At 43.2% G+C, this 13,920-nt stretch overlaps 1 protein-coding gene across 8 annotated transcripts in view; it reads left to right on the forward strand.

Moving 5' to 3' along the window:
* Positions 1-1,453: 1,453 nt before the first annotated feature.
* The window catches only part of CARMIL1 (capping protein regulator and myosin 1 linker 1), a 354,404-nt gene continuing 341,937 nt past the window's right edge, over positions 1,454-13,920 (forward strand). For 6 of the 8 annotated variants that reach the window (XM_054493468.2, XM_054493466.2, XM_054493467.2 and 3 more), the window contains exons 1-2: positions 1,538-2,286; positions 7,260-7,357. In XM_054493468.2, the coding sequence (XP_054349443.1) occupies positions 2,247-2,286; positions 7,260-7,357 (138 nt within the window). In that variant the 5' untranslated portion in view covers positions 1,538-2,246. Of the gene's footprint in view, positions 2,287-7,259; positions 7,358-13,920 lie in introns of all 8 variants that reach the window. The other 2 variants (XM_054493464.2, XM_054493465.2) reach the window with 1 other exon arrangement.

Genomic DNA, 13,920 nt, shown 5'->3' on the forward strand with positions numbered 1-13,920 from the left:
TTACAGAACTGCCATACAGCCTTCCCTTTATTCTTTCCATCACCCAGGCCACAGGGAAAAAAAAAAAGACAAACTTCTGTTCTTATTTTCACAAGTTATCACATGGTTTGGAAACTTCAGGGCATTTCTGAAACTTCATTGGTATGTGCCAGAAAAGTCCTCTTTAACACACCCGGTTGAATGAAAGACAGTTTGAGATGTTAATTTCCATTTACTGCAGAAAAAATACATTTAATGCATTAAGGAAATGTCTAGCTTAAAGAAATGGTCCACTTCTGAAACAAATGGTTGGAGGCCTGAGGTCCAAAGCTCTAAAATCAGTTAACAAATGTTCATTGAACACCTACTTTGAACTAGGCTGTTGAAGAAGTTCAAAAGTCTAAGATAAATTCCCACTTTCAACTCACCTACAGTCTAGTTGGGCAGAAAAAATCCAAACTCAGGGGACAATGCAAGAGTTAGATAGTAAAACCAGACAAATACACAAGCAATGAAACAAGACATTGTATGGTTGGGCTTAGAAAAGCGTGTTTCAGGCAATACATATTCTAGAGGCTTAGGGATCACAGTAATCTGAAAATCCCTGGAAAATATTCACAAAGAAGGTAGACCACTGGGATGGGTTTGAAAACATAGATAAGAATCAGATAACCTTAAGAGGAAGGAGGAAGCAGTGAGTCTGGTTGTAATAGAGTGGGGAGTGGGAGAGGTTAAGGAGGGTGGGAAGGGGCCAGGTTGGCAAATCCTTAGTGGTAAGGCCTGGCTGTGGGGCTGAAGATGATTCTAAGGGGTCCAAGGTCAACAGCAGTGTTTAAAATTAGATTGCCAAGTGCATAGATTCCCTTTCCTTTCCTCATTTTCTGTCGTTTAAAAGCAGAACCTGATTAGACAGTCTGGGACATTCCCAGCCCTAGGCTAAAAAGCAGCGATTGAGGCACAAAGTATTCTTGGTCCTGAAGTTGAACCTCTGGGGATGGAGCTCAGGGAAGTCATAGGGAGTTTGGGCCCAGGTAGGATCAGACCTATCCGCAGGCTTACATAGGCTCCAGTGATTAAAGCTCAGCTTCCCGAATATGCCCCGAGGATAAAAGAGACTTTTTCGAGTGAAAGGCATTTTCCAAGGCGCTCTCAACGGGAATGTCTGAGATAGCGAACTGCGGCTGCAGAGCACCCGCTGAACACACACACAAAAGTGTCTTCTCACGGTATGATTAGTGTTCACAGGTTTCGTCTAGCTCATCAGAAATGAAGAATAGCGATGATGAAATGAAATGTCACCGGGAGGGTTGAAAAAGAAAAAGTGCGTAAGAGGGTCCCAAAAAGAACCAGCTTCCGTGTAGACGGGTCTGCAGAATCTGCAGTCTCCCGTCTTCTAGGTCCCTTGGCCCGCCCCGAAGTGGGGACAAGGAATCGGAAAGCCCGGCTCACCCGGCTCTCCTCCCTCGCAGCCAGCAGATGGCTCCCGGGCTCTCTCGCGAGCCCGCTCGCCCCCACTCCAGACGCCGGGCTTCTGCGGTTTGGGAGGGAGGCTGCGAGGAGGGGTGCGGTGCCCGCCGCCGCCGCCGCCGCCACCGCAGCACCGCACAGCGTCTCTCCTTGGGGTGCGCCCTACGCCGGGAACCCAGCGCTCGGGCACCGGAGGCCGGCCTGGCACCGGTGCGGAGGCCGGCTCTCGCGAGGTGAGGAGGAGACGGAGGAGGAAGAGAAGGAGAAGGAGGAGAAGGAGGAGGGCCGGAGCTGCCCCCGCCCAGCCGGAGCCCGGCAGGAGCGCGAGGAAAACCTACTCCCCCCGCCCCGCGCCGCTCTCCCCGCCCTCTCCCACGCCTTCCGCTTTCACCTAGGGCTGTAGGTGCGGCGCGGAGACTGGGCGGGAGCTACGCCGGCCCAAGCCCCGCCGTGGACCAGCGAGCCGGGGGGAGGAGCAGGGGCCACAGCCGCCTTGCGCCCCTCGCCCTGCGCCCGCTTGTAATCCGGTCCGCTCCTTATTCAGCCGCCGGGAACTGCGAGGAGGCGTCATGTAGCAGCAGCAGCAAATCCGCCTCGCATTTGCAACTCTTTTTTTTTTTTTTTTTTTTTGGTGGGGCGGGGGGCGCGCGGCAAAATTGTGTCTCCGCCCCCCCTTTTCTTGCCCACTTCCATTTGCAAGCTGCATCTGCCTCTCTTAAAAAATTGAGGAGTTCGGGGAAGGGCAGGGGGCCATAAATCAGAGTTGGACCTGCAATAACCTCCACACCTACAGGGCAACCATGACCGAGGAGAGCTCTGACGTTCCCAGGGAGTTGATAGGTAAGATTCACGCGGTTGTTGGTTTTCCATCTTCCTCTGCGTACTCCTCACCTCTACCTCCCTTCCCACCTCTGCCTTCCCGCAGGTCCCGAGAAGTCTTGGCGCCCCTTAGGGCAGAGTGGTGTTGGGCAGGGTCACTGGGGGTGCCGGGAAGTTTGTTCCCATCCGACCGCCTCTAGAGCCAAGTGCAGAGAGGGAAGGCCTCGGGGAGGAATCGGGAGTCCTCGGGAGGTGGGTGGGAGGGGAGTCTCGACTGTGAGCCCTGGGCACCTTCTCTTGCCCAGAAGCGGGGATCCAGGTTGGCGAAAGAAGGGGGCGGGCCATCTTAGACTTGGGAGTTCTGCAAGCGAGGGGAGCCCTTTACAGCGCCCAGCCCACTGCCCCAAACTCGGGAAAGTCCGGGAAAACCTGTCGGAAGGACAGGTGGCGAGCGCACAGTAGGTCGTCTGCGGCACGTGTCAGGCGCCTTCCTGAAAATGCCCCGCGGGAGGTGATCTTCTGACACGCAGACTTGGGGGAGTGGGCGCTAGTCTGGTAAAATGACTGGGCCTGGCAAGGTGTGGCTTGGTGTAGCCAGCTGGGAGCGAAAGGGTTACAGGGCTGACGCAGACTCGGGCCAGGAAATAGAGGGTTAATGATAAAAGCCTTATTTTAATAATGATTAACCTACCGATTCTCCCTACAGGGGATCTCTTAGGGAACCCGTGTGTGTTACCCTGTGCAAGGTGACCCATTGTTTGAGTACCTTAAGGTTTTTTTTTTTTTTGGTGGTGGTGGGGGCGGGGCTGGTTAAGTCTTGCGGTTTAACTTAATTATCTGGAGGGTTAAAATGGCAGAGCTGAAATAGGATGGGAGAGTGTTCTGAAAACCTAGCGTTTAAGCATGTATATGTGTGTAGCATGTTATATTGTAACAAGGTATGTGCGTCTGTGTACAGATGTGTTTTGAGCCCTAGTGACCTATATTCCCTACTGTACCATTCTTGGCACACTACACAGCCTGCAGCTCACAAAGATGATGTTTAATCGGTGCTGACAACAAGAGGAAGTTCTGAGCACCCATTGATCTCCATGTGTGGAATTTGCCCCTCTGTTGTTCCTTTTAGCTAATAATACTTTGGAGGAATTTGTGTATGCCCTTCAGTTGGTGACTGTTAACTCAGCAGGTAAAACTTGATGTAGAGAGGCTGTTGCTAGGTTTGTATGGAAGCCTCTACTTCTGCTGAATTACAGACAGACAAACTTGATCTTTTACCAGAATTTACAGTATGAAATTATTCACAGGCGCGCGCGCGCGCGCGCGCACACACACACACACACACGCACCTCTCATCATGATCCCAGCAGGTCCTCTTCTGTCTCCCCAACCCTGTGGAGTCTGCATCTTTTGCTGGAGTGAGTGACCCATCCGGTTCTGGGAGGCTGCGACCTTTCCAACACCCCAAGCAAACGCCAGAGGCTCTGAAGATGCCTCCAGAGGTCCTGAGAATGAGTTTAGGGCAGGGCTTGCCTGGCTGGTCAGGGGATAAGGATGGCTAAAGTGGGTGGCAGATTTTTACTTTATATAAGGAGTTGTCCTTGAGTCTGGAAATGGAAAGTGTAGGTAATTACTTAGACCCAAGAGAAAGAGTGAAGGGTAGAGTGGAAATAAGGTGTCTGGGTTTCTATTCATGGTTTTCAAAAGGAATAGTTTGTATATTTTAAAAGTTGAGTTTGACCTTTATCTTGAAATGGAATTTTTGTTTTTATCAAGTATTGCCTATCTCATATCTCTTTCAACAGAGTGACATATTATGCCCGATATGATTTTTCTGGGCCTTTCAGTGGTCAAGTTAGGCTGGGATAGAATAAATACCTGCACCTGCTTTCCTCTAAATTCAAGTGCTCACAAGAGTTCTGCTCTGATCAGTTCAAAATGGCGACCGACCACGTGAAAACCTCTATATATTCCCTTAAGATTCCCTCAAGATATTTAAAAAGTGTTACAGACTTGGCTGAGTGTGGTGGCTCACCCCTATAATCCCAGCACTTTGGGAGGCCGAGGCAGGTGGATCACCTGAGGTCGGGAGTTGGAGACCAGCCTGACCAGCATGAAGAAACCCCGTCTCTACTAAAAATACAAAAATTAGCTGGGCGTGGGGGCACATGGCTGTAATCCCAGCTACTCGGGAGGCTGAGGCAGGAGAATCACTTGAACCCTTGGAGGCAGAGGTTGCGGTGAGCCGAGATCAAGCCATTTCACTCCAGCCTGGGCAATAAGAGTGAAACTCCATCTCAAAAAAAAAAAAAGAAAAAAAGTGTTACAGACTTTATGTAGAAAAAATTTAAATGTAGAGAAGAATAAGAAGACTATATGTCACTCCTGTTACCACTTAGAGGTGGTTATTTTAAAGGGTATATGATTTTCCAGTCTCTTTCCATGTACATATGTTCTTAAGTCAATTTCAGATGCCCATTTCCCGCAATTCTTTTTTAGGGGAGGGAGGAGTGGCCTGTGCTTGTTTCTCGAGTTCTGATAAGATAGGAGCTTTGTGAAGAACTCAAAGTGCAGTGAGCTCTTCTACATGTTCCCTTGCCCCAAACATTCCACCTCCTTGCTGTTCCTTGAACAGGCTGTGCTTTCTCAGATTTCCATGCTGTTCTTTATGCGTACACTGTCTTTTTCTCCCCGTTTTCATTCTGCTTTATCTCAGCAGCTCTAAACTTTCATGGCGGTATTTCCAAGAAGAAAATTTTGATTACCCCTTAATAAACATATATTTGTTAAACTACATACACCATTTAGTGTGTATAATCTAAACACAAACTGAAACACACATTGTAAGTAGAAATGAAAATTCTATTTTCTTCTTTCATCTCAGTGGATTGTATTGTACACTCTACTTTGGAAACCAGTGATCTTATTTCCTATGCCTTCAAGATTCAGCTCAGGGATCCTCTCCTCCCTGAAACCTTCGCATGCTTCCGAATCCATGATCTTACGCATTGTGTGTGAATTTGTTTTATGACATCTCTCAGTGACCTCCACTAGATTGCAAACTCCCGTGAAATGCAAAGACCATCTCTATCTAGCACCTAGTAGAGTACCTGACACGCAAGAGGTACTCCTATGTACGTTTATTTGTTGAACATGTGAATAGACCAAAATGATTATAATACAGAATACAGAGGTATGGGAGCATAAAGGAGGGGACTGTATTTTGGAGGATAAATAGAATATAACCAGGAGGACAATAGAGAAAGAGCATCCCAAGAAAGAGTATAATAGATACACAATCCTAGGGGTATAAAAGATGAAGATATTAGGGATAATTGGATGTTTAGGTATGTGCTGAGAAGTCACACTGAAAATAAATGTGAAAGACCGTGAATGGCATGCTGTGAGTTTTGGGTTTATTCAAAAATGACTGCAACTCATAGACTGGGAGAAACATGATGAATCTCACAGTTTTGGAAGAGTCACTGTGGTTATGGAGGTGACAGTGGGCGGATGGGTTAGAGGCCCTGGACTTAGTCTTGGTGAGAGATTCTGAGGTCCTTACTGCAGTCATGCCTAGGTGGTCAGGAGCCGTGGAGGAGGTAGATTTTAGGAGACTGACTTTCCGTCTGAGAGAAAGGAGTTGGAGATAAGCATTTTCCAGCATCATTAGTGTCCAGAGTAGGAGATAATGAGTTTGATTTCAGACATGTTCATTTTGAGGTACTCATGGGAGCACTAGGAAGACTTTTCTACCACCATCTGAAATATCAAGTCTCCAGATTTCTCTTTCTATTGCCTTTGACCACTTCTTGGGGGTATTGTGCTGTGATGATTTTGGAAAGACAGATGGCTGGGAGTGCCTTTCTTTGGCTAAATCATTTGGTATAGTTCTGGTTAATTTTTATTTTTTTGAGACAGAGTCTCACCGTGTCACTCAGCCTGGAATGCAGTGGCACGATCTCAGCTCACTGCAACCTCCACCTCCCGGGTTCAAGCAATTCTCGTGCTTCAGCCTCTGGACTAGCTGGGATTACAGGCACGCACCACCACACCTGGCTAATTTTTTTTTTGTATTTTTAGTAGAGGCGGGGTTTATCCATGTTGGCCAGGCTGGTCTTGAACTCCTGGCCTCAAGCGATCCACCTTCCTCAGCCTCCCAAAGTGCTGGGATTACAGACGTGAGCCAATGTGCCCGGCCCAGTTCTGTTCTGTTTTATTTTGCCATATTCCCCAACCATCATGTCAAGACTTACTCTTAGAGAATGCTAATATTTGTATGACACTATGGTGAACCCAGAGGCTGCTGGGCACCAGAGGTAACCAGCCAAGGGCAAAGGGAATTTATGAATTCCTGTTGTGTTCTGCATGCAATGTAGTGTTTCATCATACTGCCCAACTTCACTGTTTGCTGTTTTTTGTTTTTTCTTTTGTATGTATCTTATTTTCCAAACAAGATTATGTCATGCTTTGCATGGGCTGGTATTATGTCGTGCTTTTGTGTTTGCCTCAGCATATCAATATACAGTACGAGGTATAAAGTAGGTGTTTATTAAATACTTGATGGGTGATAACCATCCAACTTGTTAAAACAAGTAAAAAAAGACAGTCAGGCATGGTGGCTCATACCTGTAATCCCAGCACTGTGGGAGGCCAAGGCAGGCAGATCACTTGAGGTCAGGAGTTCAAGACCAGCCTGACCAACATGGTAAAACTCCGTCTCTACTAAATACAAAAAATTAGCTGGACCCAGTGGTGTGCGCCTGTAGTCCCAGCTGTTCGGGAAGCTGAGGCAGGAGAATCACTTGAACCGAGGAGGCGGAGGTTGCAGTGAGCCAAGATCTCACCACTGCACTCCAGCCTGGGTGACAGAGTAAGACTCTGTCTCAAAAGACAACAACAGTAAAAATAACCAAATATACTCCTCCAAATGCTTACTCCTCCCCAATGCTTTTTTTCTTACTAATAACATAATGAAACTATTCCTTTTTTTTCAGAAAGCATAAAGGATGTTATTGGCAGAAAGATAAAAATTTCAGTGAAGAAGAAAGTAAAGTTGGAAGTTAAGGGAGACAAAGTTGAAAACAAAGTGCTGGTAAGTATTGCTGTTTATTTTTATTAAATATTTGGAAATGAAAGTGTCTTTTCATTGTTTAGATTACTTAATTTTCATGCAGCATTACTTCTGTGTTTTATATATTGTTCAACCTAAGACCGTTTTGTCTTAGGTTAATTGGAATATTTATTTGTCAAAAGTTAAAAATAGGGTAATTTGAATTTTAAAGATCAAAGGCTTTTAGATTGTATTTCTCAAAGTTGTAATTGCTGCCTGTATTTAGGTAATCTCTAGAGTCTGTTTTCATAATATTCAGAGTTTGATGTTAAATGGAACTTTTTTATTTGGTGTGTAGTGGCTGATCCTATGACTTTATTCATAAAGTCTTATGGAGGAGTTTAAACAGTTCATCTCATGTTGGTTTAATTACTTAATTAGATTTTCTCAGATGTTATATATGAGTCCATCTAAGGGGTGATCAGCTAACAAAGCATTGTCATTTTACGTAGGGCGTTGGTGCTTTGGAGGGAAACTCCTGCTGAAGGCAGTATCTGCTAGTGTTGCGATTGGACTTGGGGTTCCTTCTAGTTTGTGAGAGGAGATGCTGAGGGGCTGAGGGATTGGGCCCGGCTGCAGAAAACTTCTTAGAGAGGTGTCAGTGACGGAGTTGTACCTTTAGAGAGGTGAAAACATTTTGTGGTATTTTAATGGTTTCTAGGCTGAGATTGTGGCAAATCTAAATTTAAGCTTAGGTGGAAAGAATATTTTGATGGAGAGAATATTGTTTAACTTTTTATCATGGATATTTTCAAACATATGCAAAAAACAGAGAACAGTATATTGAACCCTGTGTACCTGTCCTTCCCAGCTTCAACCATTTTCAGCATTGTACTAATATTAAATATCTTCCCCATGGTGTGTGTTTGTTGTTGTTGTTGTTTTTTTCTCTGGAGAATTTTAAAACAAATCCCAGGTATATGTTATTGAAAGAGAATAATTTTTTAATTTTTTAAAGTTTTTTTGAGACAGGATTTCAGTCTGTTGCCCAGGCTGGAGTGCAATGGCGTGATCTCGGCTCCTTGTAGCCTCAACCTCCCAGGCTCAAGCGATCCTCCCACCTCAGCCTCCTGAGTAGCTGGGACTACAGGTGTGAGCCACCATGCCTAGCTAATTTTGTTTATTTTTTGTAGAGATAGGGTCTCCCTGTATTCCCGAGGCTGGTCTCAAACTCCTGGACTCAAGCGATCTGCCTGCCTCGGCCTCCCAAAGTGCTGGGATTACAGGCATGAGCCACTGTGCGTGGCCTGAAAAAGAATATTTTCAGTATTCCATTTCTTCAGTTAAAGTTGCCAAAGAATTTGCAGTGTCTTTCTGATCACATCTGTCCTGAGAATCTTCTAAAATATCTAACTCCAGGATATGTGACTGTCTTTTCTTGTTAGTAAGGATTATGCTTGTGATGGATGACTTCTGTTTCTATGTTGTCTATATATACAAGTCGGGATGGTAAAGGCATTGAATGGGAAAACTTGAGTGGCTTTTGCCCAGCAACAAAATGTGCTTACGTAAACTGCATGATTAAGTTATCGGTAGAAGAAATGATTGGTGCCATTGTTCTGTTGTATTTAACTTCAGTAAAGGTGAGATTTCCTTAAGTTACGTTTTTCTTGATGTTGTTCACCAATGATTGTGTTTTTTTTGGAAGTGGTAGTGTAGAGAAGAAATACTGTTTCTGGCATTTGCTTTTTTATAAATTTAAAGTAAGTTTTTAATAAGGTAGTAACTTTATAAGATGAATCAACTTCTCTACAACTTAAATATAAGGTAGTGGTTGCTATGACAGTCTAAAAAATTGGGGCTTGATATTATTTGATACGGAAATTATTATTATGCTAAGAACAAACCCGCATCATGAGTGCAATTTACCATGTTAAAATTTCAAAGACAAATTTAAATGTCCAATATAAAATTAGCACTATTTAAAAATACTTATGATTAGTACTTAATTGTAAGTTTTTTGGGCCTCATCTAACAGCTGGAATTGATTAAAGTTGTAACCAAATTAAAAATGTATTTGAGTTTAAGCATTTATCTCCCCAAATATGGAATCTAAGCAGTCTGTAGGAGCATAGCCGGAACTCATTGTGGCTGTTACTTACTTGCATGGGCAGGAATTATTAATAGAAATACTCAAGGTCTGGCTTTCTTTGACAGGCTTCAAGTTAGAACAAGAAGATGTATGAAGTAACCTCAAAGTTGTGGATTTCTGAGTTTCTGAGTTTAGAGAAATTTAATTGCTTAATCCATTGTTAGCCTACTAAAATGGTTCATAAATTAGTTGGCTGAATATCTACAGTATGCTTTTTGAGTTGTGCTTTTGTTACTTTCCCCCATTGCCCACCATTCACTCCTTTTCTTCTTATAAAATTAGGAGTGTGCTGTATTTTACATGGTTCCTTCTTCTTACACTTGAGACTTTATACTATTTCTAGCTTATCTTTTGTAGAGGGCTTATCTTCATCTTCCTATAATCATAATAGCTAATATTTCTAAAAATCTGTTTTTGAAGGCTAGTCAAGTGAAGCAATGGGAGTGGAAGAAGAGCAAAGAAATCTATAATGACTTGTGATCAATTAGTTGTAAACACCCCTACACTCAGACCAGCCATGATCATAATAGCTAATATTTATTAAACACTGGCCAAGTGCCAGAGACTGTGCTGAGTACTTAATTACTCATTGCCTTGTTATATTCCCACTACAATGCTATGAGGTGGGCACTTTTTACATCTCCATTTTACAGATGAGGGAATTGAGATTTGGAGAAGCCAAAGTAAATTGCTTCACATTATTTGGCTAGTTAATAACAGCTGGGTTTTGAACCCAGGTCTGCCTCACTCAGAGCCTATCTGCTTTGCCTTTGTGGTCAAAAAGAAAGCAGCTGTTACTTTGTTCCATGGTTGCTGACTTCAAACAATGATAGGGGAGATTTGGACTTCAGAGTCTCTCTGTCTTTGATTGATTGATTTATACACTAGTTTTATATTTATTGAGCATCTGCTGTGTCCCAGGCACATGGTATATACAAAATAGTCCTAGTCTTTGACTTCATAGGACTCCAAGCTTACAGTCTAGTTGGGGAGGTAAACATGTAGCCAGGTAGTGGTTTGAGATGTGCTATGAGTGGATGAATCGGGGCTTCAGGAGCACGGAGAGGAACTCCCAACTCAGGCCTGAGAATCAGGGAAGACTTCAGAAGGAAGATAAGCTTAAGCTGGCGTTCACTGGATGAGTAGGAGTTAGCCAAGGGAAGAGAGTGGAGACATGTTCTGGACAAAGGGAACAGAATATGTCTGGAAGCCTGAGAGAGCTTATGTTAGAGAAACATACTAAGGTACAGCTGGGGTAAGGCATATACAGGGTAGAGAATGGGCAGGTGTAAAGCCTGAGTCCTATCTTTGTAGTTGGGATGTCAGGTGAAAGTTAGGACTGGTTAAACAGGTCTCTTCTTGCCACCTGTGTATAATGAAATATTAAGGCTCAGTGGTTAAGAGCCCAGATTTTGGGTTCACACTGTTGCTCAGCAACTTTATGACAATGTTAAGAATCAGGTTTTTTTTTTTTTTTTCCCCCTATGGAAAAAAACCTATGTTATAACAGTATCTATTGGTATCTGGTTGCTTTGCATGTCAAGTGGAATTTATTTAAATACTGCATAGCACAGTGGCTGCATGCAGCAAACACCCAAAAAATAATAAGACAACAGGAACAAAGGGGTCCTGCATTCTGTTTTCTCCGTGGTGCAGAAAATGCCATTCCTTCTGAAGCCCAAGTATCTGCTCCCTCCATTGACAGGTTGAGGTCAGTTCACCATAAGGCCAAGAGGGTTTATTCATAGTTTGTGGCACCTTATTAGCAGGATAGAGGGCAACAGGCTGGATCTAAAATTCCTAAGGTATGCTCTCCTCAAATGAAATCAGAAATGCTAGATGTTCTGGGGCAAGAGTGTTCTATTCTCAAATAAATTTGGCAATCAGAGTGTTAAATCAATTTCTTTACTGCATGAGTTTTCAGAGCCATTAATACACCCCTGTGCATTGTAAATTTCTAAGAATTGGATAAAGTATGCTGTTTTTTCCAAACTTATTTGGCCAGAGACCCTAATGACCGTGGGCTAAGAAGGGACAGGCCAGAGATGATGCCTCTTGGGACAGTTAAGAAAAGATAGAACAGGCTTGAATAGGCTCTCCATCATTAGGAGTGTTCTCCTGAGAAATGGTCCTTTAGTCCATGTTTTTTAAAATCTACATTGTGAGTAGTCCCACTCTGGGCTACGTTGGCTTGACATGTCATATGTTGTTGAAATACCTTTCTCTGTTGTCTTTAGGGGATGTCATTAGAAATGATGTCATTCCGTGTTTCTTTGACTCTAATTCCCTTCTCCCATTTGCTAAATGAAACTTCACCCAATTTTTATAGTACTTGGAGTGTAAAAAACGTATTTTAACTTATGTATTTTTTTAAAATTAAACTTTTTCATTTTTAAATAATTGTAGATTTGTCTGCAGTATGTCAGATAATTCAGAGAGGTTATCTTATGCCCTTTATTTAGTTTTCCCTTTTTGCAAAATTACAGTATAATGTCACAACCAGGATACTGACATTGATTGATACTGTAAAATGCAGATTTCCATCACCACGAGGACCCCTAACATTGCCTTTTTATAGCCATACCTAGCATTCCCCACTTCTCTGATCCCTGGTAGCCACTAATCTATTCTCCATTTCTATAAATTTGTCATTTTAAGAACATTATATAAATGTACTCATATAGTATATGCCTTTTTGGGATTGGTTGTTGTTGCTCAGCATAATTCCCTGGACCTTCATCCAAGCTGTATCAGTTTAGCTAAGGAGTACTTCATGGTATGGATGTACCACGTTTGGTTTAGCCATTGGCTAGTTGATGGACATCTGAGTTGTTTCCAGTTTTTGTCTATTAGGAATAAAACTGATGTAAACATTTGTGTACAGATTTTTGAGTGAACATACTTTTCCTTGCTCTGTGATAAATGCCAAGGAGTGCAATTGCTGGTTTGCATGGGAATTGCATGTTTACTTTTATAAGAAACTGGCAAACTGTTTCCCAGAGCGGCTGTACCATTATATGGTTCTACCAGCAATGTATGAGTGGTCTAGTTTCTCTAAATCCTTGGCAGCATTTGGCATTGTCTGGACTTCTTTTTTTTCTGAGATAGGGTCTCACTTTATCACCCAAGCTGGAGTATAGTGACATGAACACAGCTCACTGCAGCCTCAATCTCCCAGGCTTAAGTGATCCTCCCATCTTAGCCTCCCAAGTAGCTGGGACTACAGGCGTGTGTCACCACACCCGGCTAATTTTTGTATTTTTTGTAGAGCTAGGTTTCACCACGTTGTCCAGGCTGCTCTTGAACTCCTGGGTTCAAGCAAGCTTTCTGCCTTGGCCTCCCAAAGTGCTGGGATTCTTTTTTTTTTTTTTGGAGAACTAAGTTGAAGGAAAAACAATGTCCGGCAGGAGCAAGAGCCCTGATGACCTCTTGTTTCCCACAATTCTGCTGTTGCCTGTTTGGGGGAGAGGAATGTGGCACTCCTCTCTCCAGGATGGTGGCCTTAAAGTGTATGAAAAGTCATTCCTAGTCTCCACTTTGGTTTTTTCTGTTTGATTTGGGATTTGGGTTACATCATCTTTGCCAACCCCTTCTTCTTCCACACCCTTCATAAAATGGGTCAGAAGCAGGACTTCCTTTCTTCTTAAACTGAGCAAGTAGGGGAAGTGGCATACAGATCGAACTATTCTGTTTAAAACCTATTCTCTTTAAAACTACCCATCTGTTGTCCATTTGTTTTCTTTGAAAAGTTAATACGAAATCCACCTCCCCACCCCCCAACGACAGGGTCTCACTGTGTTGCACAAGCTGGAGTGCAATGGCACAATCACAATCACGAGCCTTGCTCAAGTGATTGCCTCTTGCAATCGCTTGAACTGAGCCTTGCCCAGTTCAGCCTCTTGAGTAGCTGGACTACAGGCACATGCCACCATGCCTGCCTAATTAATTTTTTATTAATTAATTATTTATTTTTTTAGAGACAGTCTCATTATTTTGCGCAGGCTGGTCTTGAACTTCTGGACTCAAGCGATTCTCCCACCTCGGCCTCCCAAAGTGCTGGGATTATAGGCGTGAGCCAATGTGCCAGGCCTGAAATCCCTTTAACATATTTTTTTCCCCTTGGCTATTTATTTATGGCGTTTGAACATCTTAATTAGACTGGCTTGGAGTAACTATAAGTTAACTTAAAAAAATGTCGAAAGGTATAGGGGTATTATTTTGGGTAACGTATCCCTAAAATATTTTGGTGGCAGTGCTGTCTTTCATTAACATAAAGTATAAACTCTATTCCACCTGCTTATTTTTTAAGAGGACATGAAAAAAGAAATATCTCTCATATAGAAGTTTTGGAAGTATTTGACCCACTTAGTCACAAATTATCTTCAATCTCAGATATTCTGCAATATGAAAACTATTGTTCTTTTGCAGTAGGCCATACTCATTTTGCATGACC

The sequence above is a fragment of the Pongo pygmaeus genome, chromosome 5, assembly GCF_028885625.2.
Source record: "Pongo pygmaeus isolate AG05252 chromosome 5, NHGRI_mPonPyg2-v2.0_pri, whole genome shotgun sequence".
In the NCBI taxonomy this organism is placed as follows: Eukaryota; Metazoa; Chordata; class Mammalia; order Primates; family Hominidae; genus Pongo; species Pongo pygmaeus.